Raw genomic sequence first — 26,141 nt, 5'->3', positions numbered from 1 at the left:
TTGACAAAGTGATCAAAGCGATACATCAGCTCTTCGACGACGAATCCAACAAATTCCGAACACAAACGACATCCAAGTGTCCAGTGTCGCACAATCAGTTGGCAACATCGTTCGTTTCGAATACGCTTGATAATCCCGTAACGGTGTTGGACTCGGTTGATGCCGAGAAGCCGGTCCATCGGTCGCGCTTTCGACCTACGGAGATGGAGTCGATGACTTCGCGAATTCAACCAAACAACCGTATCAAAACCTCTTACAGTCGCATAGCGAATTCCAACCGATGCCGTAACGAATCATTACTTTTATGACTGCCGGCCTACAGCTTTGAACCGGCTCCTGCGGCCCCTGGGAGCTTTAGCGACCGAGAGTTGATGTTGCGACACGGAACACATCCCGCCGTCGCGAGACTCGACCGTCGACATGGACACGAGCGAATACGATACTAATACTCTATTAAATGTTCGTATTGGCCGTTGGAATATGTGGATTACAATCACTGATAACAGCTTGCTGCCAGAATAACATATCTACCATCAATTACCGAGTCTACGAGCCCTCTCCTGAACAGGCGTCAAGCTTTCCTTCAATCGCCGCCGATGTCGAGACTGAACTGAGAACCCTCAACCACATTGTGTACCACGATGCGAACAGACGGGTTGTGTGGTATTTCCACATTCCGGGCAAGGATGTGGAGTCTGGCGACGATAACCCAAGGGTTTTGGATAGTAGTGTGAGCGTCGTGGGCGCAACATTGCTGATGGTTGACGAAGGTTCTTTTGAACCAATAAGTCTGTTCAAGGGTCGCGCTCAAGGACAGCAAGCCTCGAATACACCAACAAGTTCGTCGTCAAGTAACTCGGCCCTCGACCTATCATTACGCAACCCGCAGATGGGCAACTCCGGACCGCCAAGCTCCTCCGATCCCGACTCCAAACCTCTGTCAGCCGGCGCACTCGATTCCAAGGGCACTGGCTCTGTTCCCATAAAAGAGGCATACGAGCAGTTTATTACGGCCGTTCTGTCAACAACTTCAGCATCATTTTGCAACCGCGTATCAGCAATCCCCCTGAATCATCGAACCGTCTTACTTCCTTCCAAGGTTACACGAGACGGTCAGACCGAGAGAGCTCAGGACACGGAGTCTGCAGTCGTGGGAACATTCCGCGTATACCTTACCACGACGGGCGCACTAGTCATAAGTTTATCTTTATCCTGTTGCGAGGGTCTCTTGTCTGTGAATGAGCCATCAAGTCCGAGCCAACTTGCACTAGGCTCTCAGATATTGGCTGCCCCTTTCGGCGTTCTAGCGAACTACCAAGGGTTTGTCGGCGGAGGCCTGTCGTACCCCGAACTTGGTCTGGGACAGACACCGGATGCCCAGCTTTGGAGGCATGCGGACGCTAGATCCTCACAATGGAGAGAAACCTGCATCAAAATCCTTCAGTCCCGTGGGCTGTCTCCTGCGTTACTACAGTCATGTCCATGGATCGCATTACAGATGCTCCGCCGGAAACCTGGCGAGTCTAAAGCTGAAGGGAAATCGACGCCATTGTTGTCCGCTGTGGCTACGGTATCTTGGCCAGCAGTCCTCTGTTTCCGCAAGAAGTCCGTCACGCTCGCGCGAAGTAACGGCCTGGGAGATTCTGTACTTTTGGCGCAAGATGAGACTTCTGACTTCCTTAATGAGGCCAGAACCTGGTTTCAGCTGGGCGTAGACAGGGACGAAAAAGTCACCAAGAGGAAGAAAGAGAGGGAAGCTGCGGCATCAAAGGAGGCTTCGGCAGCAGCTTTGTCACACCAACCAAACGGACATTCACCACTAGGACTAAGACGAGCTAGCAATGCGGCAGCTGCAGGTGCCATGTATCCAACACCACCAGACGGAGTTCAGAATCCCCTCGGTATCACGCCTTCGATGGACGGGACGACCTCTAGCCCAGGAGCCCCTGGAGTCACCATGGCAGTTGTTGACATAGATACTACCATGACAGATGCTACTTTACACGACGCAACCACGATGCACGGCACGCTACAACATGATTCCTACGCTGACGGTTGGCACTCGAACGAGCATGCAAACGAACACGCGAATGAGCATTCCAACGAAAATGGCAAAGGTCGAGCGGACTCCTTTACTGGGGGAGACAACGATGATAATTTATTTGGCGACATGGGCCCGGACATGTTTGGGGATACCGACATTACTGATGCCGACTTCAACTTCTTCGACGAAGAAGGCGATGACCTCGACCTATCTGGCTTGCCTGACTTGGGCATGCCTGACGGACCACCAATGCCTGCTGTCCTCCCAGTACCTATGCCTGAGCCGGCAAAACTGCTGCCTCCTCCGGTAGAGGATACTAAGCCTGAACCAAGTCCTCCAATTTTCACCAAGCCGGAGTTGAAGCATGCGCGGAGCACATTGATGGACGAAGGAAAACAGCGATCCAACACGGACAGGGCAGGCGGTATGAAGAGAGAGTCGAGTCCTTTCGATCCGGACATTGTCTACAAAAGAGTTCGGGCTTCTCTAGCAGATATCCGCTCCGCCCCTCAATCAACCCCTGCGCGGAAAGGCAGCATATTCGACAGCGTGGACTTTGATCCGGTCTTGCCTCTTGTTAACAAGAAGTACGAGCAAGGGGGCCGATTTGATTGGAAGCCGACGCTCCAAGGCCTGCCTCAAGAATCCAACAACCAGCCTCTTCATCAAGGGCCGCCTACTACCGACTACTTACGACGACACGGCAAGGGCAGGAAGCCACTGAAACAACCAGAACACACAAACGCCCTGATCCGAACCATCACAGGGAACCTCGAGAACAGTTCCCTGATTGCAAGTCCCGGGAAAGGCGATGACCTAGCATCCGATGCCGATGACATCAGCCTAGTATCAGACCAAGACGACTCGAGCACGTCGGAAGACGAACCGACGTCGCCCTTCAAGTCAAGCATTCGAAGACTGAACTTGGATGACGACGTTGCGTCTCACGTTACTTCCCTCCGAGACATTGAGTCTGTCGAGGATTCCGACCCTACATTAGCTTTGGACCTTCCAAAGCTGGCCAAGGCTGAAGCCTCAGAAATGCTGATTACGAAGTACTTTGAAGATGCAGAGTCACTGCCTATTCATCTTTCACTCCCAGATGAGGACACCATCACCATCGCTCAAATTGTCACCGAGCAAGCGGTCACTGGGAACTTGAGAATACGCGATGCGCATGCGAACACGTTGAACTCGGCAATCATACCGGAGACCCGGCGCCAATTATCCTCCCTTGGCCGGACTGCTTTGCAAGCTTTGCGCGAGGTGATTCCCGCTTGTCTGGGAGACTTCAACACATGCAACTTCAAAGGTGTGGTCGAGATTCCTGACGTGCCCCTGCTTGGCCCACCGAATAGACTTCATCCGAGGCCGGTCAATCCGCGGGATAATAACACAGAACCGCCAAAGCCAAACAATCTCTTCCAAATCCCAGCTCCTCACATGGAACTTCGACGTGCAGAAGCCAGACTATCGGTCTTGCCGGCGAGCGTTCAGTTTTGGGAAAGCTTGGGTTTGGGTCCTGCTCAAGGCACAAAGGACGTCAATGTTGTTTGTGTCTTCCCCCATTGGGATGGAATGTCAGACGTTGCCGCCGCCTTCCTGGACCGCATGCGAAACGTTTACGAGCTTCTCAAGTTGGGCTCTTTCGAACGCCTTGCAACCAGTTCCAAGGTGGCTGATGGCCTTCTACCCTATGAGGTAGACAAAATCGCCACTTCACCAGGAACCGTCAGTCCTCACATTGTCGCCGGCCTGGATGACCGCATGGAGGCACTCAATCAGGGGCTCATTTCGGCCAACGCTTCGGAAAAGAACTATGTGATATACTTTGTCTATCCTCCGGATCATCCTGGGTCTATTGTGGAGGCTTGCACTGCTTTCAAACGGCTCTTTGAGATGCACAAAAGGACTTTGACGGACAAGCGGCAGACTCCAGTCAACGAATTGGTTTTGCAACTCGTGCCCCTGGACTTTCTCACTTCTTCTACGGGAATAGTAGAACCGACCCCTGGCGATGCGATCAAATTGGCGATAGAAACGTATGACCGCTGTACGCTGTTTGGCGGGCCGATGCCATCACCGGCCATTATGCTTGAACAGTCGCTACCTAGAGGCATCGACTTCAAGCTTTCTAATCCGTCTTCGTCATCGTTGATGCATGAGAACACTTGCATTCACATCGCTTACGCCCAGAGCATCGACGAGAGATGGATTACCGCGGCATGGACTGACAACAGGGGATGCCAGCAGATGACGGCATCTTACAACCTTGGTCGCAAGGGCAAGGCGCTATCTACATCGCTCAATGACGTCTACCACGAGATATGGGAAACTACCCATGACTTGATTTCTAAGTGGAAAGTCCACTGGCGAGTCATCATCTCCAAGTGCGGCTTCATGGATGCGCAAGAGATTGGGTTCTGGCAGGGTCTAGCTCAGACGGAGTCGGTAGCAACAGTCAGCCTGACCCTGATTTCGGTCGATACGGATCCATCCATGCAGTTGGTTCCGCCTGCAATAAAAGTCCCGGCAACAACATCCTCGGCCTTCTATACGACGCCCGTGTCTACTCCCCAGGCATCGATAGTCTCGCCAGAGCAGAGTGGTACGCCGGCCACGCCCATGAAAGAAAACACAACAAGCGCCGCAACTCCGGGCGGAACACCAGGCGACGGTAATGCCGATCCTGTCGAAGGGGACGCCATTCTCCTCGACGTTACAGACCAAACCTGGGGCGCCGTTCTAGCGCATCGACTGAGCAACTCTTCTTCGTTAGGCGAGCTGAACCCCGCCCTTATCAGCGGTTATCTCGTCAAACGCGGAGGCACAAAGCTCGAAGATCCGCCTGTTGTCCTAGAGGTCAACATTGTACATGCGGATAACAATCCGCGCATGTACGAGCCTCTCATGCGGGAGATGCTCACCTACTTTAGGGGTCTTGGAACCCTAGCTCGCGCGAGGGGGGTTGTAGATAGGGGGACGGATATACGTCCCTGGCACATCGCGGCGGCGGAGAAGGGTGTTCGGGCATTATATCTTTTGATGTGAATTGGTACATGGCGAGGTGGTTTCTTGGGTAGACGTTTTTCTTGTAGGTTTGAGGAGGTTTAGAACCGGCGTTTCGAGGCGTTGGACCACGCGATAGGAACAATTGTAGCACAGAGGAGAGTGCATGAGACCAAAATTCTTGACCACAGTGTTAACATCATTAGTATCGTACTTTCCATTTTGCACAGAGTCTCTATCCTGGTGACTACATTCGCTACCGCCCTGAACAGTTGATGCTCAGGTACAAGTCTATCTACCCACGCCATTTTCACCATTGCTTCTATATACGCTTACGCTTATATTCCTGCACGTATACCAATCCTTGGTCGTGTGCCTGGTACCGAGAACCAGACTACAAAAAATGCAACAAAGGTTCTGTGAATTCACATCTAGTTCCAGAACCCAGGGAACAAGAACTCGACATTCTTCATGGCCTCGGGGCTGCGGCCCTCGGGCTTGGTCATGAACTTGACGGCGCCCTGGGATGCGCCCTCCCACTGCTTGGCGAGGACGAGGTCGCCGCTCTCCTGCTTGGACAGCTCGTCGAGGACGCCGCCGACAAGGCGCTTGGCGTTCTCGCTGTTGGCGGCCATGTACTTCATGACCATGGCGACGTCGACGTCCTCGAACGAGTGCCAGCAGTCGTAGTCGGTCGCCATGCAGATCATCTGGTAGGCCATCTCGGCCTCGCGGGCGAGCTTGGCCTCGGGGAGGGCCGACATGTTGATGACGCTGCCGCCCCAGGAGCGGTACATGTGCGACTCGGCGCGGGTGGAAAACTGGGGGCCCTCTGTTGTTTTCGTCTCGTTAGTAATGTTTTGCCCCTCTCTCTGTTTCTTCCAAGATTCGTGTCGGGCGAGGAAGGAACTCACCCATGCAGATAATGGTGCCCTTCTCGTGCAAAACGACGCCCTCGCCCTGCATATGCGCCGCGCACTTCTTGACGACCTCCGCGAGCCCCTTATCAAACGGATCCGCGAAGCCAACGTGGCCCACAACGCCGCCCTCGAAGAAGGTGAATGGGCGCACGCCCTTGGTACGGTCAATGACCTGGTCCGGGACGACAAAGTCCATGGGCTTGATCTCCTCGCGCAGGGAGCCGACGGCGGAGAAGGCGATGACGCAGCGGACGCCGATGGAGCGCAGGGCGGCGATGTTTGCGCGGGCGGGCACCTCGTGGGGCGCGAACTGGTGGTGCAGGCCGTGGCGGGCGAGGAAGGCGATGGGGACGCCGTTGTGCTCGAGGATGCTGATCGGGGAGGAGGGCTTGCCCCAGGGGGTCGTGGGCGTCAGCTGGGCGACGGGGGTGTAGCCTTCGAGCTTTCCGAGGCCGGTGCCGCCGATGACGGCGATGTGGACGGGGCCTGTTGGGAAGTAGGATGTCAGTCATGTCGAAAGGCATTGCGCTTTTTGGTCGTAGTTGGAGGCTTTGGGCCGAATCGGGAGGGAGGAAGGAGAGCGTGGGTGAAGCTTACGGTCAAAGGTGGTGGGGAGGTCGGCCATTGTGTCGTTTATATGGATTGATCGTGGGAAAATGGAGGGTATCTTAGTTAAAGCAAGGAAAATAAAATCACGAAGCTAGAGAAAAGAGAATGTTGAAAGACGTAGATCGGCGCGAAAGCTTGCTGGGCGGTCGGAGTCTGACATCTTTTTTCGACCCCGCCGAAATTTACCCCGCCATCCACCGCACTCGAATGCTGCCGTTTCTTCAGTGCCCCGCCATTGCGTCGTCCCGGGCATCCCGCTATGTCAACACCCCGCCACATGTTCTCGCCGTCCTCGCCACGTGTTGCAAAAGCAATGAACCGATGGATTCGAATGATCGGAACCTTGATGTACACCAGAGACTTCATGGTCGAGTCAAGGAATCAATAGCCCCTATCCCTTGATCATCGGCCCGTTGTTGAAGAAATAAGGACACAAGGCTGGTGCCAAGGGGTAGGGGCAAGGAGGAAGGGCGACGAGACAGGAGCAAAAGTTCAGGGGCCGCTCTCTCTTTCAAATGCTCTTTTTTTCATCTGAGGTATCTAGCTGTCTTTCTCTAGACTTTCTTTTTGCTGGTCTTCATCCGAACTCCGACCCATTCCGTAGTAGCACGTACAGATAAAAACGCTTTCTTATGCAAGAAACAAAACAATCACTGGCCCTCGGCAGGGCGCACCGGCAGCTCCGTCTCCTTGGCGGCGCCGTCCTGCGCGGCGGGACCCTTGCCGCCGCCGGGGTAGCGGGAGCCCTTGTCCTTGGGCTGCTTCTTCTTCTTCTTCTTGTCGTCTTCAACCGGAGGGTAGGCCCTCTCTGTGACCTGCTTCCACTCCTCGGAGGCCTGGAAGGCTTGCTGGATGGGTGCCAGGAGTTCGTTCAGGGCCTTGGTCACGGCGGGCTTGAGCAGCTGGGGCGTCAACTAAACATAGTGTTAGCTTGTTCTGTATATCGCGACTCGTTTCGTGTGTTACTTACGACGTCATTCTTGTAATCCTCGTGCATTTGCTTGATATCGGTGTAAACCAGGGTCTCGAGGCCGTCGCGCTCACGCTCGACGCGGAACTCCTTCTTGCCCTTCAGCGAAGCGGCGGGCAGCAGGACATACTCGACAAAGGACAGGACACCGTTGCCCTCAGCAACCTTGGGCACACACTCGGCCTTGCGGAGCTTCTTCTGGACAACCTCGGGGGCATCGAGAAGGTCGATCTTGCTGTCTGTGAAGCCATGTTCAGCATTTATTTCCGAAAGGCGGTGGCAATAATCTTACCAGGATCACTCGCGCTCATCTTTCCACCGTTCAGACCCGGCACCATGGGGTTCAACAGATGCGCGCGCACTTGGTATCCGACCTTGGGCAACCATTCGGTGGCCGCAGCGAACAACTTTCTTTGATCCATGCCTGCAAAATGTCAGCCTGAGCACTCCTTCGAGATACGAGAGTCAATGCATACCTCCGAACTGAGCATCGACACCAAGGTGCTGCTCGTCGCAGACCTGAAGGACGGGGTACAGCAGACCACTCATGGGGGCGTTCTGTCACCATTGTCAGCCCCAGTCCAAGCACCCAAATTTTGCAGGTATCCTCACGTCAGACTGCTTCACGACCTCGGCACCAGCCTTCTTCGCATCTCTCTCGCTAATGAGCGAGCTCATCTTGTAGACATCCATGATGTACTCGGGGCTCTTCTGGTAGGAGCTGCCGAGGACGAACTTGAGCTTCTCCGTGGAGACGCCGACAGCGTTGAGAATGTTTGTAATGGCGAACTTGTAGAACTTGGCGCGCTGCTCGACGAGCTCGATGGGGGCCTTGAGGTTGTCGAGGAAGCCGTGGATATCGGCGAGAAGGACAGTCATTTCGCAGCCGGCGGCGAGGAACTGCGCCAGCTTGATGGCCGGGACGAAGTAGCCGCAGTGAGGTCTGCCCGTTGTCGCGGTTCCTGTAGGTTGAAAGGAGCCAATTGTCAGCCAATGCGCCGACGAAGAGTATCAGCAGTGTAATTGAGACGCTTCTTACCCCAGTAGATCTTGGGGTTGCGTCCCTCGGCCAAGATCTTCTCGATGATCTCGGGGTTCATGACCTCGGCCAAGTTCTCCTGGATGAGGGCGAACCTCTCCTGCGCCGTTGTGCCTTCCGCCATTTTGGATATGTTACGAGTGTTGTGAAGATTGCGATCGAAGTAAAAATGCGGTGGTATTCGTTGAAGCGAGGTTGTGGAAGACTCACGGCGTCGGGGGTGGTATCGAGAGGTCGTGAGACGATGGTATTCGGAGTGAGTCAAGCTGTGACTTGTCGCACAAGTGGCCCAAATTCGCGTCGAAGAACAGACACCACAGCGAAATTACCCCGCCGAGGGGCGGACGTCGGGGGCCCAAGTCGCACACGGCCGATAGAGGGGTCTACGGTGTCTGTCACCCTTGCCATTGGCCGATTTAGGGGGTTCGATGGAGGGGTCTTGGGTACCGACCTTGCCTCAGCCCGGAATTTCACAGGGCTCTCAGCCCAGAACAGCAGTTGTATCCCGACTCATAATGTGGGAAGGCCTAGACATGATGCGTAAATCCCTGATGCCGAATCGAGAGTGAAATTCTTGCACATCTTTTGTAGAATATTATCTGTGCAGGACGATTACGGGAGTTCTAGAGTGAATCCTTCATACATATAGGTAGTTAAAGGTCACTTAAAGATCACAAGAGCACTCACACTTGCTGTTGGAACCTCAAAATGGCAGTTGGTCTGTGTGTATCTGCTTACCAATTTGTAGTGCAGAGATACTTACTTTCGGTGCGGACGGCGGAAATTTTCCACAGTGACAATCCAGCATCCCGGGGCCGCCACCTTGGAGGTACTCCATCTCCAAAAACTTCAAGAGAATATTCTTAAACTGTGCATGTATTTCAGTAATCTTCACCCACGGCCTGTTTTCCCACTGATCTAGCAAATACCCCCTCGGCAGGCTAAACGCCTCTCCGGCCGGTCTTTACCTCTATGCTTCAAGTTTGAAATACCCCAATCTCCAACGTCACGAGTGCTCTCCATCACTCATCGACCTACAACACCATGGCGGCCACACCGCCGCCGTCCCTGCCGGACCTCGACCTCGAGGATGGCACCCCGGGCTATGAGACCATCGAGGAGCGTTGCTTTTCGGCCGCCCTCATCTGCCTTGAGGGCCACTACACCATCCCGCCCATGGGCCCTCAGACCGCCGCACGGGTCTCATCAATGATTGCCAAAACCCTCGAGAAGACTCACACCTTCAAGCACGTTAGGTAGGTGCCCTCAACGCCATGACTTACTGTAGTTTCGTACCATCTCATTTTCCTAACAAGAACCAGGGAAACGCTGTCAAGAAATGTCGAGATATGGATCTGGTTGACCAAGATCTTTGGCGCCGCCATCCCCAGTCTCACCACACGCTCAGTTGGCCCGCTGTCGAGCCTCAACGATCCGGAGAAGGGTGTGACCCCTCAGGAGAGCACTGCTCTCATTGTGAAGAACCACCACAGTCTCAAGGACGACCTCTCCATCTTGAACAAGCTCATGCACATTGCGAGAAACCTGCTGGTCACATCAGAACCAGAGGTACCCCAGGACATCTGTGCCGCGGTTCACTTTGACCAGATGGTTTATCAGACCATCATCCTCTGTGTGAACGTCACGAGCAAGGGCTACGATGGCGAGATCTTGGACGAGTCTTCGAGGGCCAAGCTGAATGAGATCACCGACATGTGTAAGTCCCCCATGGCCTTCAGGTGAAGAATCGCCGCTCACGATCCACAGACAAGAAGCTCCTGGTCACGTCCCTTCAACAAGCCCACAACTGGACCGCCAAGAACGACCGCAACAAGATGTCGTTCTGGTACGACGTACTCTTTGACGAGGACGCGCAGCTCGACGACCCGCAAGAGGGCATGGGCGACGGCTCCGGCTTCCGCGTCGACATCGCCAAAACGGAGATCCAGCACTGGCTGGAGCGCAACTCGCGCATGTGCGAGACCGCCCGCAGACTCCTCACAGACTACTCCCAGAACAAGTCGCACAACCCCCCGGGCGTCCTCGCGCCCATCGCGCCCCTGGCGTGGAACTGGTTCCCCGAGGGCCAGGTCAAGGTCCGCGCCGACAACTACGAGGAGGGCGAAAAGGTCAACCCGCGGTGGGACCCCGACATCGAGGACAAGTTCGAGCAGGACCGCGCCTACTGCCGCGTATCCCGCGAGATCGACACCTGGTGGATGCGCGCGCGCGACGTAAACTACGACGGCTGGGCGGTCGCCATGCCCAACGTCGAGTTCGCCAAGACGAGGACGGAGCACTGCAAGAGCAACCTCCTCAACCGCTACACGCCCGTCATGCGCACCGAGGAGCACGAGGTCGTCGAGGTCGACGAGTCCGAACAGGACCTCGGGCCGGAAGAAGGCTCCGCGGAGGAGTACGCCGAGGGCTACGACGACATGATGGACGACGAGGACATTGACGACGACGAGTCGTACGGCGAGGGCCCCCTGACGGGCCTCCTGACCGAGATCCCCAACATCCTCGACCCGAAGCAGATCGAGGCCCTCCACATGATAGTCAAGTCCTGCATCCTCGACTCGGCGGGGACGGGACTCACCCGCGCGGGCGAGAACCTCCAAAAGACGCGCTGCCGCATGTTCCTCGCCCTCGACTGCGGCAAGTCCCTCCTCCGCGAGATGCTCGTCTTCATCGCCGTCTGGGAAAAGGACGAGCAGTCCCTCATCTTCCAAATCACCTCGCAGCTCATCGAGGCCCTCCACCACTCGGCCCTCGTCCCCTACGCCTGGAACTCGCTCCGCATACCAAAGGACATCATCTCCCCCGCCCAGACCGTCCTCCTCCGCCTCGTCAACCACATCTTCCGCAGCCGCATCGGCAACCCGCCGCAGGACAAGAAGGACCAGGAGCGCGACGTCAAGCTCGTCATGTTCTTCTTCAGCTTCTTCCGCAGCCGCATCGTCCCCGAGTGCGTCGCCCTCATGCACCTCCAGGCCCAGATCCGCGAGGACAACGTCGACCCGGCCGAGTTCCCCGTCGACACCTGGGACATGGAGCGCGCCAAGGACGGCCTGGCGCAGTACCTCGACTTCCTGACGACCGCCTCCGAGATCGCCGAGTCGAGGAAGAAGCTCATCGAGTGGGAGGCCGTCTACGACCTCATCACCCTCCTCAACGGCCTCGAGGCAGGCGTCCCCAAGAAACCCCTCGTCGACGCCGTCCCCTCCCGCAACAGACCTCCCCCTCCCGCCGCAACAGCACCGTCCCCGTCAGACCAACACTCCCAGTCCTCCTCGCAACAACCCGGCGGCGGCACCCCCATCATCGAACGCCCCTACTCAACCACCGACTCCCTCCCCCCCTCCCCTCCCCCGCCCTCCCTCTCCGACCCAGCCCACAAATACCCCTGGTCCGGCATCAAGGGCCAGATCTTCACCATCCTCGCCACCCTCCTCCAACCGCCCCCCGGCCACTCCACCCCCGGGAACCCAGACGTGCAAACCCAAATGGTGAACCACAACGGCATCGTGCCCCTCCTAAACTGCTGCGCCTACGACGACCACAACCCGTTCGCCAAAGAGCGCGTCACAATCTGCCTCAAGTGGCTCCTCGACGGCTGCGAGGCCGCAAACAACTTCTTCCGCGAGCTCGTCAACCTCGCGCCCGCGCCCAACTTGCGGCCGCCCCCTGGCGGGACGACGGTGTCTACGATTCGCGTGGATGGGATCCAGGGGGAGGTCAAAGTGCAAGTGCGGTCTAATTCGGCGCCGGCTGGTGATGGAGAAGAAGGCGGCGGTGGGAAGCAGCACGTTCACGACCCGTACGGGTTGGCGGAGGGCGCGGCCAAGATGAATTTGAGGTCCAACCACAGCAGCGAGCCCTTTAGCGAGGACGATTTCATGTAGACGAGGATGATTTGGGAATGGTGTCTATCATTCAGGAATAGGTCCTTGGTGTTCAAAAAAAAGGAATTCAATCATCCGAATGGGGGCTATATACCACCGTCAAGAGAGGCGAACGAGGATTCCAAAGGTCAATGTTTCGTTTTCTGTCTTTTCTATCACATGGTACGAAAACACAAGGCGAGCAAAGCAATCAAAAAAAACGACAGGTGTAAACACGATACAACTACATTCTACAATTAAAGCACTTCAAGTCCAAAAGAGCAAGACATATCAAGTCAAAATGGGAAACGGCCAAGGGAAGGGGGGGGGGGATGGGAAAGGTGGTTTTTGCCAAGTTCTCGTGTCCTGTGATCCATCAAAACTGCAAAAAAATCCCAACCTTTATTTCCATCAAAGACCAGCTTTCAAACATAAACCTCCCTCGCAGGCCGTTTCTTTTTGTTTTCGTTTCGAGAGATTGAAGGAATGTGCAGTAACATTATGAGAGACATTCTGGCCGAGTCAAGTTGAAAGCCAAATAAGCCAAACCACCGTGTTTTCCTTCTTTTTGTCGATTTAATCTTGCTGATAGGAAATAAACATTACAAAGCAGTGTCAGAATAATCCAAGCCGGTGGAAACAAGAGCCTAGAGAGGGTGGGGAGAGGTGCAACAGAGGAGAGCGCAAGCGAGAAGAAAAGGGGTAGATCACGGTAAAGGTAGCCTTCTTCCGCCCCTATAGTCCGGAACGATGGAACCCACAGTGTATAGCACCCTGATATGGGACAGACTCCCGACGCTCCGGCCTCACCGGACGCTGCGGAGCCGGAGCCAAAAGGCGCGTCGGCATCATTCGGGGATCCGCAGCCGACTGCTGTCGGTGGTAGTGCTGCTGCTGTTGCTGCTGACGATACTGCTCGGGATGAATCACGGTTGAATAAGCCTGCGGACGATGACTGCCCTGCGCAGATAGCGCCTCCGTCCCAGACATCTGGAAGAACGAGTCTCCGCTCAGATCCGCGGGAGGGCTGGGGAGAGCAGCCTGATCCCACGGCGAGGATATGCTCCGCGGCACCTGGTTATCCCAGGACTGACGCTGTCGATGGTGCTGCTCCAGCTGCTGGTGATGATGTTGCTGCTGCTGGGTATACTGTTGATGCAAGACAGGCTGGCCCTGACTCTGACCCGCGTACGTGTACTGATGGCCTCCATACGACTGGCCGACGTCCATGTCGTCAAGCCTACCGCCGCCGTTGTCCATCTCGGACTCGGGGCTCATGCTGCCGCTGCTACTGCCGTAGCTCTGCGGGCTCATTGGGTAAGTCTCCTGGACGATGACGACGGCAGCGGCAGCAGCAGCAGCAGCGGAAGGGGTGTACTGCTGCTGTTCGGGGTACTGCTGGTAGTCGCGGCTCTGACGGCGGGCGGTACGCTTCTTGCAGTTATACTTTGACAGGTCCCACTGGTCAAAGTGCTGGCGGTATGATCTTGTCCTGGTGGTTGGGGTTAGAGATGTTAGCAAGTTTTGCTTCTGGTGTCTATTCCTTGTATTCGACTGGACGATGTTGTAAGGGCTATTTGAGGATCTCTGTCATCCCCCATGGGTAAAGTGCCATGGAAACAGGACTCGACGGCCAGGATGGAGAGGTGAAGTAGTCATCGTTTCAGAGCCAACTTCCGCCCTATGGGTTGCCGAGAAAGGAGGGGTTCCGTAGGGTCCGAGAAAGTTCAAGATGTATCCAACCGGCTTGGAAAGAAAAGAGGGAAAAGAAAACTGGTCAGACTGACGAGGCCTTGAAGTTGTAGTCCTGCTGCATAATCTCCCGGACCTCATCCAGGGTACGATTTTCCTTGATGTAGAGCCTCGCGATAACGTCCTTGTGCTCTTTCCAAGCTTTCGTCATTGTCGTTGGTTTGGACGAAACTCTGGGGATGAGGAACGAAGCGGGATAGAGAGTCTTGTGATAGAAAAGGGCGGGCGCTACTACGGAGTCATTGGAGGAGGAAGATCAGGGCTGGAGAGACCGCGATGAGAGGCCAAGCGGTGAGCTTCATTGAAGTATGATAGGATGGACGATTCCAGGATGTTTTTGATAGACGGTAGTGCTTTCGCCCCGAGGGAATGGGAAGATAGCTATACAGGCTGTATATAGACAGGTCACGATGGGATAAGGCTGGCTGCTGCCTTTCGTAGGATACTATAATCGCAGTGTAGGGACATCGCCATCGGCGTTTCTTGTCCAGGGCTGACGGACAGGCACTAGAACGCTTCTTTCCCTCGTTCACCTCTGCCTTGAAGAAAGCGGACACTTGTTCCGGTTCCCAGGACTTCCGCACCTTGTACCGTAGGTGCATCAAGGTGCAACTTGCCCTTCGGAGAGTCTTCATTCCCCCCTGGCAAGAAAGACAACACATTCTATGACCGATAGCATGGCCATCGTGGAGAATCATGATGACGGGACGGGGCGTAAGTCTGCCTTTCTCTAAGCGGCGCGCAGCTCCAAGGGAGCAAGGTGGTGGAGGGGGAGAAGGCTAAGCCCGCAACGTAAGGGGTGTCCTGTCTTGTGCCACACCACCCCATGAGCAGACCTTCACCGAACTTTCAGCGAAGGTGTGCGACGTTTGCCTACACTCCGCAGATTCCCCCTTGCGCAAAAGTGCAAAGAGTCTTCGTTTTTTTTTTTTTTTGGACAGCTTGGTGGCTGAACTACCTACCGATAAGTATGGTGAGCGCTTTTTCTTCAGTTGTACCGTTGACTCAATACGCTGGCCGCATTCCTCGGCAGACGACCACAGCGAGGTGTGCGCCAAATACTGAATCAAATATGTCGCCGGTGTCGACAGCCTAAGACGCGGGAGCGTTCTGCACTTATAAATAGGGCTCCACGATGAGGTGCAGACATCCACGCGGTATCGATGGCGGTATGGGCGCCTTGTCTCGGAGTGGAAGAGGGTGGTGAGGCACAGCCTGCGCCAAGGCAGACATCCTACTGGCCAGCTCCAACTCGATCTTCTAGTCATTGTGGTTAGGAATCAGAATCGATCAAGGTGACTGTCAATGAACTCGGAATCGGACAAGAGTCAACGATCATAATTGTTGTTTGATTAGGGCTCGCTATATTATATAACCATAAATCACAATGGTATCCTCCAAGCGCGTGTGCTGGAAAGGGCCGAAAAAAAGCAACGGGGATGTAAGGCTGTGATGTTGCGCAGAAGTGATGTAACCAATCAGGTGTAGTGGTGTGGTCAAGTCGAAGTCATATGAGGTGCGATTCCGCCCTAGAAGACTAAACAACAAGGCAACCAGTGGTGCGCAAGTCGATGAGTCGCCCTTAGCAGTCGCCTCACTTTATTGAGGAAAATAGGGCTGTCGAAAGGACTCTGCTCGAGGTATCGGACTAGGTCTGCAAGTGTAGGGATCTCAAAAGCTGAGGGTGTCGTGCGAATCCTTAGATCTTCTTCTCGTCAACAGGCGCTGTTGCAGCTGGAGCAGCCGCGGGTGCAGCCGCCGCGCTGGAGGATGGGCCGTCGACCGGGCTCATGAGCTCTGGGCTCGCGGTAGGGTCGTGACCAGTAACACCGGCCTCTTGTGCCGAGTGGCCGGACTGGGTGGTTGCGGCTGGTGCGATGGAAGGCATCTTCTCGTCCTGGGCAACGACGGGCGAGGTAGGCGTGGAGTTGGGCTCCGCAGGCCCGGTGGCTCCCGCGACGTTCTTGATAACCTCGAACCACTTTTGCGCCTCATCGGGGGTGTGGGCCTGGAAAGCCAACTCGGACGATCCAGTGAGCTTCGAGCTAATAGACTTGCTCTTATCCTTGCCCTTGACGTTGAACTTGTTTCCGTTGGGAAGCCCAATAACAGCGTCTGGCAGATAGATGGAAAGCTCTGGCTTGGGGTCAGAGCGAGTGTTATCATTGTCCTTGAACTCGTGCAAGAACTTGGTCGGGGTAACAACGTAGTAGCCGGTAGAGTAGCCCCAGGAAAGCTTGTTACGCGACTTGCGTTCCAGGGAACCCTCAATGAGAGGCTTCACAGAGGTGTGGTCCATGTTGGGGAAGTTGATGGCCTCGACCGAGCGCGGGGGGTCATTGGGGTTGACCAAGCGATCGCCGCTACGGGTCACGAAGCCGTTCCACTCGAAATCACCCGGGACTCTCTGGATAGCACCCAGCATGTCAGAGTAGAGAGCGCGAGTCTTCTCGGCCTGGCCACCGGTCAGCTGGATGAATTGCTCCATCGCCTGCTGAACAACTTCGATAACATGTGCCTCGAAATCCTTGAAGTTGTTCTGAACAGCAATCAGGTCGTTGCGGTTGTTGTTCTCCTCGAGAACCTGCTTGTGCAATCTGTGAAGGACTCCACGGTTGACGACGTAAGGATCGTCAGTTCCGTGCATCTTGCCGCCAGCGGACTCGAAGGAGGCGGTCTGGGAGCCGAGAAGCTCAATGTGCTTCTGCGTGGTGTTGCGAGCCTTCTCGACCTCCTTGGCACCCTTCTGGGCACCGTGTGCCAGCTCCTTGCCCTTGTGCTTGATCTCCTTGTGCAGGCGTTCGAGGACCGGGAGGATGGAGCCCTTGATGGTCTTCTCCGTCTCGAGATTGGTGTTAATAATCGCCTGAGTGTTGGAGCGCATGTTCTCGAAGTAGGCTGCGATACCGCCGAGGCTCTGGTCGAAGTGGTGGCCCTCCTTCAAGGGATGGGAGATGGTCTTGAGAGCCTTTTCGTACTCCTTGGACTGGGCCTTGTGGATCTTCTCGACGGCTCCGATATAGTCCTCAAGGTATCCAACAGAATGTTTCCATGCTTGGAGTCGCTCCGCGAGGAGACCAGCGGTCTACATGTAGCTGTTAGTATATTCCATTGTGAAGGTCTAGGTGGTTTTTGTAGAGCTCAGAGGCGTTTGGTATTGGGCGCCAAATGGACCATACTACAACGCCTCGACTATTTGAAGCTGAGCAAAATGACTGATTCACGTACGCTGGTGGGATCGACTTCGGGAACAGCATCGTCGCTAAGGACAGAGTTGTTGGTCATGATGGTCCCCGACCTCTGGGGGAGGTCCTTGGTGTCGGCCATGGTCGTGATGTGCAAGATCGGGTTGCGCTCGAATGAGGAGTATCGTGAATACTTTTAGGTGATGTGTCGACGGTGTGTCGTGGGTCGTTTCTTGGGAACGTTCTTCCAAGGTTGTCTAGCAAGATGGGAGAACAAATGCAGTGAACCATATGGAAAGGGAAAAAGGGCAAAAGAGGTTATATTTGACAGACATTACATGTGTCCCGTCCCTCTCCTCGATCGCCCATTCCCCGCCGCCGCCGCCGCCAGTGACAGCTGGTAATTAAAACCCGCCCAAGCTCCTGCACCAAGACCAGGCCGAATGACGTTCTCCACCAAGCCGCCAGCGCAATCTTCCTGGTCTTAGCGGCCCCTGGCTGGGACTGCGCCTGCAGTGCTGCACCGAGATTTGCTTGTCGCACACAAGCACGACCCTCTTGCTGGCCCCAAATCATTACATGGCCCCAAAGGGTTGTCCAGAGTGGGGTCGGTCTGGATCACCCCCTGTGACGATCTCGACATTTTCCTTCCCAAGGGACAAATCCTCTCACTTCCTTTGCTACTCCTGCCTTCAGCTGAGTTCCATATTGAGCTGACAGTCGACACCGTCACGGCTGTGGTGCCACCAAGACACCTCGTCGACCCTACCTTACCACGCTGAACTCCTCGAGTGCTCCCCCTTCTCAGCTGGTCCGGGGGTAGAAAGCCACCTTGCTGCATAGTAGGTGTCCGTCTTGCATCGTCACATCCGCTAGACGGGAGGCCCATGAGTGATTTGGGGGCTTTTTATGACGTCAACAAGTCCCTTAGTTTCCCAGCGCACGATCGCGCTAACTGAGATGAGACGAATGCCCTGCTGTCTCGCTACTATCGTCTCACGTTAGCACATACGCACAAATCCCACGTAACGACTAACACGCGTCTCGACTTCACAGCAAATTCCACACCACCAGGATATCCCTCCTAGACGCAAATAAGCTTTCCCTCTTTCCGTCCAGCCAACGTTGATGCCGCAGGTGACGGCCGCGATGACATGATCAAACAGGGCCACCACCTGAGGTGCGCATACCCGACAGGTTGGCATTGGGCAGACGTCAAAGGGTTCAAATGATGACGCCCATTGGTTCGGTCGTCTGAGTGCAACGCAAGAGAGGGTTCAGATGCCAGGGTTTTTCTCGTCGAAGTCCATTCCTTGTGGTTGTGTTATCATCCTCCGTTCTGCCGATACTAACTAAGCCATCGCCTGTTTGTATTATCAGAAGAGCAGACAACCGGCTCACGATACAGGTAGCAGAAGATGACTGCTAGGTATCTAGGAGCATTAGAATCTCACCAAACGCATCGACATGCCACAGCCTTCATTACCAACATGGTCAGTTTCAGCAATGGAACAAGGCCCTGTCTAGATCCCTAGTGAACTCATGTTTGCCAAAGAGGTTCCGTATGCCTCGCGCTATCCATATGCTTCCTGCACTCCCCCACGCTCTCGGATATCTACCTGACAACTTACTGCCATCACGTCAAGCCATGACTTCGGTACTATGAAAAGATGATGCCATCGTCACCACATCCAGCATCCCACCTCGGTCTCACCGCGCCACAGCCACAACAACCCTGAAACTTTACCTCCCCCCAAAAGCATCCAGACACCTGGGAACCAGGTACCGAAAGAGGTAAAATTGTACACCCAGCACCCCCGATATGAACAACGTGATACCCGGTGACCCCTCGGCATGTTCGCTTTAGGCTAAGTTGGGTGGTTGGCTGTAACCCCTCCCCCTCCATTTCAAACTTCTCTCTTATCGGGGCGTCCGACATCGGCCGGGAGGCCAGCCACACCCACCGCCGCCGAACCGGAAGACCGCCCACAACGCCGTGGCCGCCACCACCACACTCTCGGCATTACGAGCGTGTCCTCCGTTGAATATGTCAAGGGCGCTCCATCGTCGGGATCCGGTGTAGGCAGCGGTCAACCAGTCAAGGAATGGTAGATGTTGCCGTCGTCGTGGTAACTGTACCCCGCGTAACCATTTGGATCACTTCACTCTGCAGCTTTGCGCAATGTATTGAGAAAATCGAGTATTGACTTTTTTTTGTCATCTTTGGTATCTCGCAATCGACACGCCGCGCTCTAAGCGGTGGGTATATCGTACATCCCTGTTTGCCTTTCCCAGTATCGCCCCAGTGGTAGATCCCACGAACAATTAGACCGATCCCTATACTTTGTGTGTGTCCAAGCAGCCGATGAGTCCTGATGCCTCCAAGGCGCAAATCTATATCGTGTAAAAATCTCAAAAGACCAGTCCCATGGGCAAGTATCCCATTTTCACCCATCAACGCCGATGCCATGCCCGAAACAATGGTTGCCGCCCTCTCTATAGTCGTAATATAATCAAGTGAGTATGGTGTGAATCATCTCCGCATAGTAGCCTTAGTAAACTCTCTCCCGTCCCTGGATGAGATGGATTCGGCGATCATCGCCGCCACCCTGCACAGCCTGGAGCAGGTTGCTCATGCTCTGAGGGCGATGCCATGAACGGTGCGAACCACCCGGAGTGGTCGGCTCGCTGCCGCCACCTTCATGCTCAGGGATCATGCCAAGCGGGTCTGCAACAGGAGCCTCGCTCGCAGGAGGCGTGTTTGGGGCGCTCATGGCAGAGAAGTAGTCGGGGAGCGCGTCACTACTCGGGCCCCGCCGAAGGGGAGTCTTGACAGCCGTTGTGTAACTAGGCACCTTGCTCAAGGTAGCCATGTCAGGGAAGTCGAGGTGCTCAGGCGAGTTGCGTCCTGAGGAGTGCGAGTTGGGATGTTCCTCGGCACTGTTGTGGCGGGTCAAAGCTGCCGATTGTGATTGTGAGTTCTCTCCCGTGGGAACAGATGTCGGGGCTGCGACGTCCTCCGTGATGGCGTTCAATGAGTTGAACGAGGTGTTGCGGTTCGTGGGATCGAGGGATACGTTTTGCAGGCGATGCGACAGTGCCGCGGGAGCAACACCATGGCCGTTCATCATGGCGAGAGAAGCAAGGTTCTCTGATGAGCCGGCGCGCGATTGGGCGTAGAAAGGACTGCTAAAGCCAGACTGGATAGCTGGGGTCTGGAAGCCGCTCATGTCGACGTCTTCGTAGAGTTGATCGAGGACATGCTCGCCGTAGCCGGGGGGTGCGATACGGGTGACTTCGGCCTGAGCAGGCGCGCCAGGAGCTTGGTCGACGAGAACTCCATGCTCGTCAAGGGGCATATTGGGAGAGATGAAGATGGAGACGGGGAGAGTGGCTCGGAGCTAGGAATTGTCAGTTTTGCGAAGCCATCACAGAGCGAAGTCACAGCGGCTCACCTCTGAAATGTGACCATCGGGGTTCTTGAGGGCGACAACAAGCTTGAGTTTGTGTCGGACCTTGATACCGTTGTGGTTGAGATCCTGGACACACTGTCGCAGTCTCTTGGGAAGGTTCAGCTTCTTCTCAACCATCCACCCCTCTTGGCCGGTGTCTTCGATCGTATCGTGCCAGTGCTCATCGCGCTCGACGTCGAACTTCCAGTTGGAGACTTCTCTTTCTGTCCTGTGTTCCTTGAAAACGTTGCCTGTGGGACCCTGCAGTGTGCACTCTCGGATTTCCAACATCTTGACTGAAATCTCCCCCATTTCGAGGCCCTTGAGAAGGGGTGTAAATCGCATCTGTAGTGGTACTGTGGCACCGAAGACGACAGCCTTTTGCGGAATGATAATGGAGTAGTCGACTTTGTTCGGCCAGATGTTCTCGACGCTCATGGCGTGGAGGAACTCGAGGGCGGCGGGTTCGAGGGTGCGGATAATGCGCAGCGCCTTGTAAGCGTGCAGATCGTAGGCGAGCTTGCCGCGGGCGACGGTGGCCTTGAGCTTGTAGGTGATGCTCGCTTCGGGGATGCCTTCGACGCTCTCGGCGGTGTTGCCGGGCAGTGTGTACTCAAAGGGCCACTCATAGTTGCCGGCCGGCAAGATGGTGTTCTTGCCACCAGTGCCGCCGACAAACGGAGCCCAGCGATGTTGGAGCAGTGTGGTGGTCTTGTCGACTTTTTGGCTGGAGACGCCAGAAGCGGCGGTTTTGGAGTAATCCCACCTATTGAGAGCGCAAGTCAGTTGACTGATCTGCAGCAAATCGAACCGGAAATAAGGAGGGCCTCCTACGTTAATCGGTGGGTGCCAGTCAGTCGCAGGTGGACATCTTCGATCTTGAGCGGCGTGGGCAAGCAGAGCACCACGACGCCCTTGAGGATCTGACCGGCAGATTCGTCCTCTCCTCCGCGAAATACGATAAAATCATTGTCTAGCCTGTAGGGTGTCAGACGTCAGCGGGGAGGCCCTTCACAAAACGGGACTAATAAAGAGTCACCGCCGGAAAAGAGAAATTGGAGAGGGAGAGAGGAAAGAAACGGCGGGATTTGGAGACGTGGGGCAGGAGGGCATACCTGATTTCAAAAAGCGAAGCGGCATGCTTGCCTGTGACGGTTGAGAATGGATTGAATGACGGCATCTTCAAAGGTTGGGTGTGACATGAACCAAGCGGTATGCCTGGGGAAGAAGAAACAGCCTAAACATCTGGGAAGGAGAGGTCTGGAGACGAGCTTGTATTTATCGACGGAGCGTCCTTTCTGGGTACGAAGTACTTGGGACATTCGTCAGATCAAAGGTAAAGGTGGGCGTAGGCGTGGGCAAGCGACCAAGCGCAACAAGCAAAAAGCTCGCGCCTTTACCTCACAAACGGGCAGCAACACCCACGTCGATTTGCAAAAGCGTGGGAAGTGGAAGCCGAAAATCGAGACCCACGCCCGTCATCCACCACGGCCACGCCCCTGCCCCTCGGCGGGTTCTCGCTCTTGGTGGGATAGGTGGGGCATCCTTGATTCGGCAGCAAAAAAAAAGATTGATAGATGAGGTGGGTGTGAGCCCGGGAGGTGTGCGAAGAGACGAGTTCCTTGTTCAGGGTCCCCATGGACCTTGTGGACGGAGAAAGGATAAGGAGAACCCACGCAGTAAGGCAAGGAAGAGAGGAAAGGGGCGGTACGGGTACGTACACTACGGATACAGGCGCAGGAAGGATGAATTCCGTCGATTTGCTGGCTTTCAGGAGGATGGATGATGAGGGTCAGCGGCAGCCACCGGGCAAGGAGGACGGCCCAAGACGGAGCCGGGGTGTGTTGTGTTGCCCATCCAAATGGGCCACGGCGAAGAAACGAGGTGCAGCAGGGCTGGGTCGATGCGCCAGAGAGACCCAGAGGGAAGGCGAGAATGAGGTAAGGTACCTACGGATGGTCAATGGAGCGTGCACGCTGAACCTGGGTGTTCCGCTTGCTTCCTGCTGTCACACAATTAAGGTACCTATGCAAAGGTACAGTGTATCCTACAGGTACCCACGTACCCTTTTCCACGCGGGAGAGAACACCGACTTGACACCGACTGATGGAAGGGCTGTGGCTGTCGCTGTCAGATGGGAATTCAACAGCGACTCACTCAGGCACTACGTAGAGGCCGGGTGTGTATCTGCGCTCTGGTCTGTGCATATCGTTCCGTATCTGCTGCTTGGTGCCGCGCGTGGTGTCGGGAACCAAGACATGGGTTTGGCGGCGATGGTGCCCTGCCGCTGGTGGATGAGTCCATGAACAAGTGGGATGAATTTCCTCTTCCTCTTCCTCTTGCGGCTTTTGCCTCAAACGACGAAGAGGGGCGTGGGTGAATCATGGTCAGTCTCTCGGTCAAACCAAGCATCTGAACCATCTACACTTTTTAGCGCAAAAAAAGTCATGACGAGAGCACGCGGCATCTATGCGCGCTCTTCGCAGTGTTTCCGTGCCTGACTATGATACACTGATGAACGGGGGTATCATCTCATCAGCCATCCAAACTAGAAGCGGCCTATCTAAGGCTATCTGGAGCGATGGTGAACCGATGGCGCGTTTTGGCAGAGATGCGTGGTGCGGCTACTGACGCTGATGCCGATGCTGGTGAGTCTGAGTTTGAGCCTGGGCCTGTTGTCTGACTCTCATCATCGCACACCATCGTTATCTCTTATCCCTTTACCAGACTCAGCAATCAGCACCCTTCAGAGTTAGGATGGGCTTGAGCCTAGAGGGAGAGCGGCTGTGGGTTTGCTGATTTTGGTGTGGTGGATTGTTTGGCCGGCTTGGCAGCCCCCATGGACTGGACAGTGCAGGCAGGCTGTGGTCAGAAAATACCTGCTTTCGTACCTCCGTACCCAGTTGTGTGCCTCGTAACGCTGAACATCTCATCTGGGCTTCATCGTGTAAACGGAGGCTCGGGTCATCTTCAAGTCGTGGTATTCTACCTCACGGAGAGCCCGGCCTGCAGTTTTGGGGACTCATGTGGCCATCCGAGGCAGGGTCGTCTGTTCAAAAAACCGGAATTTACCCAAAATGCGACTCTCTGAAATTGGCGAGCCAAACTGGCAACGGAGAAAATGAATGACGGGCAGAAAGATATCCGTAGCTAAGGGGAAAAGCAAGCCAAATTGAAACACATGGTTCGAGCGCCTGCACTTGCACTTTCAGGTCCGCGGGTGGTTGCTCCTGCTCGAAATGCGCCCGGCCTAAAGATACTGCGACCGACACGTTATTCAGGCGCAACCTCACGTACCTACCTATCAAGTCCCGTCTTCCCAGGCACATAGACCGTAAAGGACACCTGCTGCTGCATGCAATTAAGGTGTCCGCGATACCTCACAGGTACAGCTAAACATCTGCCCGTTCCATTGCACATGGAAAGATAAGTCTCCGATGCGCCTCGCTCCATCAGATGGAAGCTCCGACGGGCGGCGCATGTGCCCGCCGTGAAGGTGTCTTTGCAGCGACGCCTTCTCAAGGCGGTGCCGAGGTCTACCTTGCCTTGACTACCTACGGATAGGTATTGTCTACGATGCAAAGCCGGTATTGAGAGAAGTGACCGAAGCTAATTATGACCAAGGCGTGGTAGGGCACCTAGGCTTCGGCAACCAACATGAATACCGCCGGGCAGACAAAGGGCCTCGAATCCTCCAACAATGAGATACCTTAGCTAAGGCAAAGCTTAGGTTCACCAAAAGATACATCCAAACATCTACAGACGGTATTGCCGCCCGGGCGCCGTTCATCTGGACGGATAAGGCGACGGATTGCCGAAAAAAGACTGCCACACCGACGCCACTGATTGGCCCCTGCATGAATCGTGCGATAGACGTCGGTTGGTCGGGTGGAATGGAAGCTCAGATGGAAGCTGTGGGTCCCTTCCTCGTTCCCTGCGCGCCTGCCCGTCACTCTGAGTCTCTGCCCCTTCTTTCTTTGGTATGCCGCCTGGCACCTGCTGCGGAGTATGTACACTACGCTGTGCGGCGTGCCTGCCACCTTGATTGCCGCCACACCTTCTCACCTCCTAAAGTGACGGCACCCGGTGAGAATCTTGTAAGACGTCCCCTGGCAAGAATTACGATAGACGCCCGTTTTTGAAAACTCGCTCGAGGCAACAAAACTGAGTGGACAGGCCAGCGTGGTGGGCCCGGTTCTGGCGTGGGATGTTCAATCTGCAAAGTCCTGGGTCCAGCATCTGCCCTGGTCAATCAATCGCCAACCACCACCTTACCCAAACTGCAAAGCGGTCTTCCCTCCGTTCGTTACGGAAAGCTGCAACCCGCGTGGTACTTGTCTCCTTGATCGGGCTCTACTGCATTTGCCTGGAAATCACTACGTTGACTGATACACGCTTCTGTAGTGTGTTGGTTTGCACCCAATATCTCATATCGAATATCGACCGTCTTTCATCGCCAATGCAACTAAGACGCAGCCTAGGCTAGCAACGATACGCCAGTAGACCGCCTCGAAAACACCATCGTCACCAATTGTGGCTTTGGCAACCATCTCGTCCACCTGCAAGACACCCAAGGAGCCAAGACCTATCCGCTGGACTCTATCGTCGTGATACATGGGGGGTTTCTCGCATCCATCATCTTCAGCTGCCAGTCTCGACCGAGGCCATTGCCCGTCATTCCAACAGGCCACGCCTCTTGTGGCCTTGTACGGGCAAGATTGGCGACCCCCACACCCGCTATCGAAGATGCGCAGGGCCAAATCCTGCTGGCTGACGTTGAAGCTTCCAACAAAGATCGTCTCTCAGATGCAGTCACTGGTCATAAACATCATTCATCATGAGACTCTTCTAGTAGAGCACGGCGGGGTACATAGTACTTGCATCTGAGCGGCAGAGGCTTGGATCATGATCAGCCATTGCTTGTTTCAAGCATGTACAACATCGGAGGTCTCAAAATGGAGAGAAAAAAGACAGGACGACCGCTGTGGGCATATCTGAGTTACCCCCACCGTAACCTCGAGTGCACCTGACGGATAGAATCTCACGATGTTGTCAAAACGGGAAATGGATGTGCTCGGGGCATGCAGTGCCCCAAGTCACACGGGGAACCAGCACTTCGCATCCCACAGCTCTCCGATTCTACACCTCACGACCGACTTGGACGTCTCGCATCATGCTTAATGGGCGACGGTCCCGCTTCAGGCCATGACCTCTCCGTATTGGCATCTGCAGACCTGCGGGCAGCCGATGCAAGTCAAATTGTCCAGCTCCTCTGTC

At 55.2% G+C, this 26,141-nt stretch overlaps 7 protein-coding genes across 7 annotated transcripts; 2 read left to right on the top strand and 5 right to left on the bottom strand.

The window, feature by feature from the left end:
- Window positions 1-420: 420 nt before the first annotated feature.
- Window positions 421-5,095, top strand: CABS01_06757 (uncharacterized protein; the record flags this gene model as incomplete). Its single annotated transcript, XM_060540122.1, has 2 exons — window positions 421-459; window positions 518-5,095. 2 exons carry the CDS (start codon window positions 421-423, stop codon window positions 5,093-5,095), a joined length of 4,617 nt encoding a protein of 1,538 aa, XP_060403806.1.
- Window positions 5,096-5,484: 389 nt separating this feature from the next.
- CABS01_06756 (methylthioadenosine phosphorylase) lies at window positions 5,485-6,598 on the bottom strand (the record flags this gene model as incomplete). Its single annotated transcript, XM_060540121.1, has 3 exons — window positions 5,485-5,885; window positions 5,968-6,459; window positions 6,571-6,598. The coding sequence occupies 3 exons, from the start codon at window positions 6,596-6,598 to the stop codon at window positions 5,485-5,487; spliced, it is 921 nt and encodes a 306-aa protein (XP_060403805.1).
- Window positions 6,599-7,232: 634 nt separating this feature from the next.
- Window positions 7,233-8,715, bottom strand: CABS01_06755 (tRNA synthetase class I; the record flags this gene model as incomplete). The annotated part of the gene is made up of 6 exons (XM_060540120.1): window positions 7,233-7,496; window positions 7,553-7,791; window positions 7,845-7,976; window positions 8,029-8,110; window positions 8,165-8,514; window positions 8,592-8,715. The coding sequence occupies 6 exons, from the start codon at window positions 8,713-8,715 to the stop codon at window positions 7,233-7,235; spliced, it is 1,191 nt and encodes a 396-aa protein (XP_060403804.1).
- Window positions 8,716-9,635: 920 nt separating this feature from the next.
- On the top strand, window positions 9,636-12,496 carry CABS01_06754 (uncharacterized protein; the record flags this gene model as incomplete). The annotated part of the gene is made up of 3 exons (XM_060540119.1): window positions 9,636-9,847; window positions 9,914-10,308; window positions 10,359-12,496. The coding sequence occupies 3 exons, from the start codon at window positions 9,636-9,638 to the stop codon at window positions 12,494-12,496; spliced, it is 2,745 nt and encodes a 914-aa protein (XP_060403803.1).
- A 714-nt stretch (window positions 12,497-13,210) lies between these two features.
- CABS01_06753 (uncharacterized protein) lies at window positions 13,211-14,378 on the bottom strand (the record flags this gene model as incomplete). Its single annotated transcript, XM_060540118.1, has 2 exons — window positions 13,211-13,967; window positions 14,263-14,378. 2 exons carry the CDS (start codon window positions 14,376-14,378, stop codon window positions 13,211-13,213), a joined length of 873 nt encoding a protein of 290 aa, XP_060403802.1.
- Window positions 14,379-15,926: 1,548 nt separating this feature from the next.
- CABS01_06752 (PH domain-containing protein) lies at window positions 15,927-17,554 on the bottom strand (the record flags this gene model as incomplete). Its single annotated transcript, XM_060540117.1, has 2 exons — window positions 15,927-17,312; window positions 17,456-17,554. 2 exons carry the CDS (start codon window positions 17,552-17,554, stop codon window positions 15,927-15,929), a joined length of 1,485 nt encoding a protein of 494 aa, XP_060403801.1.
- A 2,410-nt stretch (window positions 17,555-19,964) lies between these two features.
- Window positions 19,965-22,044, bottom strand: CABS01_06751 (arrestin; the record flags this gene model as incomplete). Its single annotated transcript, XM_060540116.1, has 4 exons — window positions 19,965-20,813; window positions 20,868-21,630; window positions 21,699-21,842; window positions 21,980-22,044. 4 exons carry the CDS (start codon window positions 22,042-22,044, stop codon window positions 19,965-19,967), a joined length of 1,821 nt encoding a protein of 606 aa, XP_060403800.1.
- Between the last annotated feature and the right edge of the window lie 4,097 nt (window positions 22,045-26,141).

Source organism: Colletotrichum abscissum (assembly GCF_030869225.1).
Source record: "Colletotrichum abscissum strain IMI 504890 chromosome Unknown Scaffold_14.1, whole genome shotgun sequence".
In the NCBI taxonomy this organism is placed as follows: Eukaryota; Fungi; Ascomycota; class Sordariomycetes; order Glomerellales; family Glomerellaceae; genus Colletotrichum; species Colletotrichum abscissum.
Note: the sequence above shows the minus strand (reverse complement) of the source record. Positions and strands in the feature narration are given on the sequence as shown.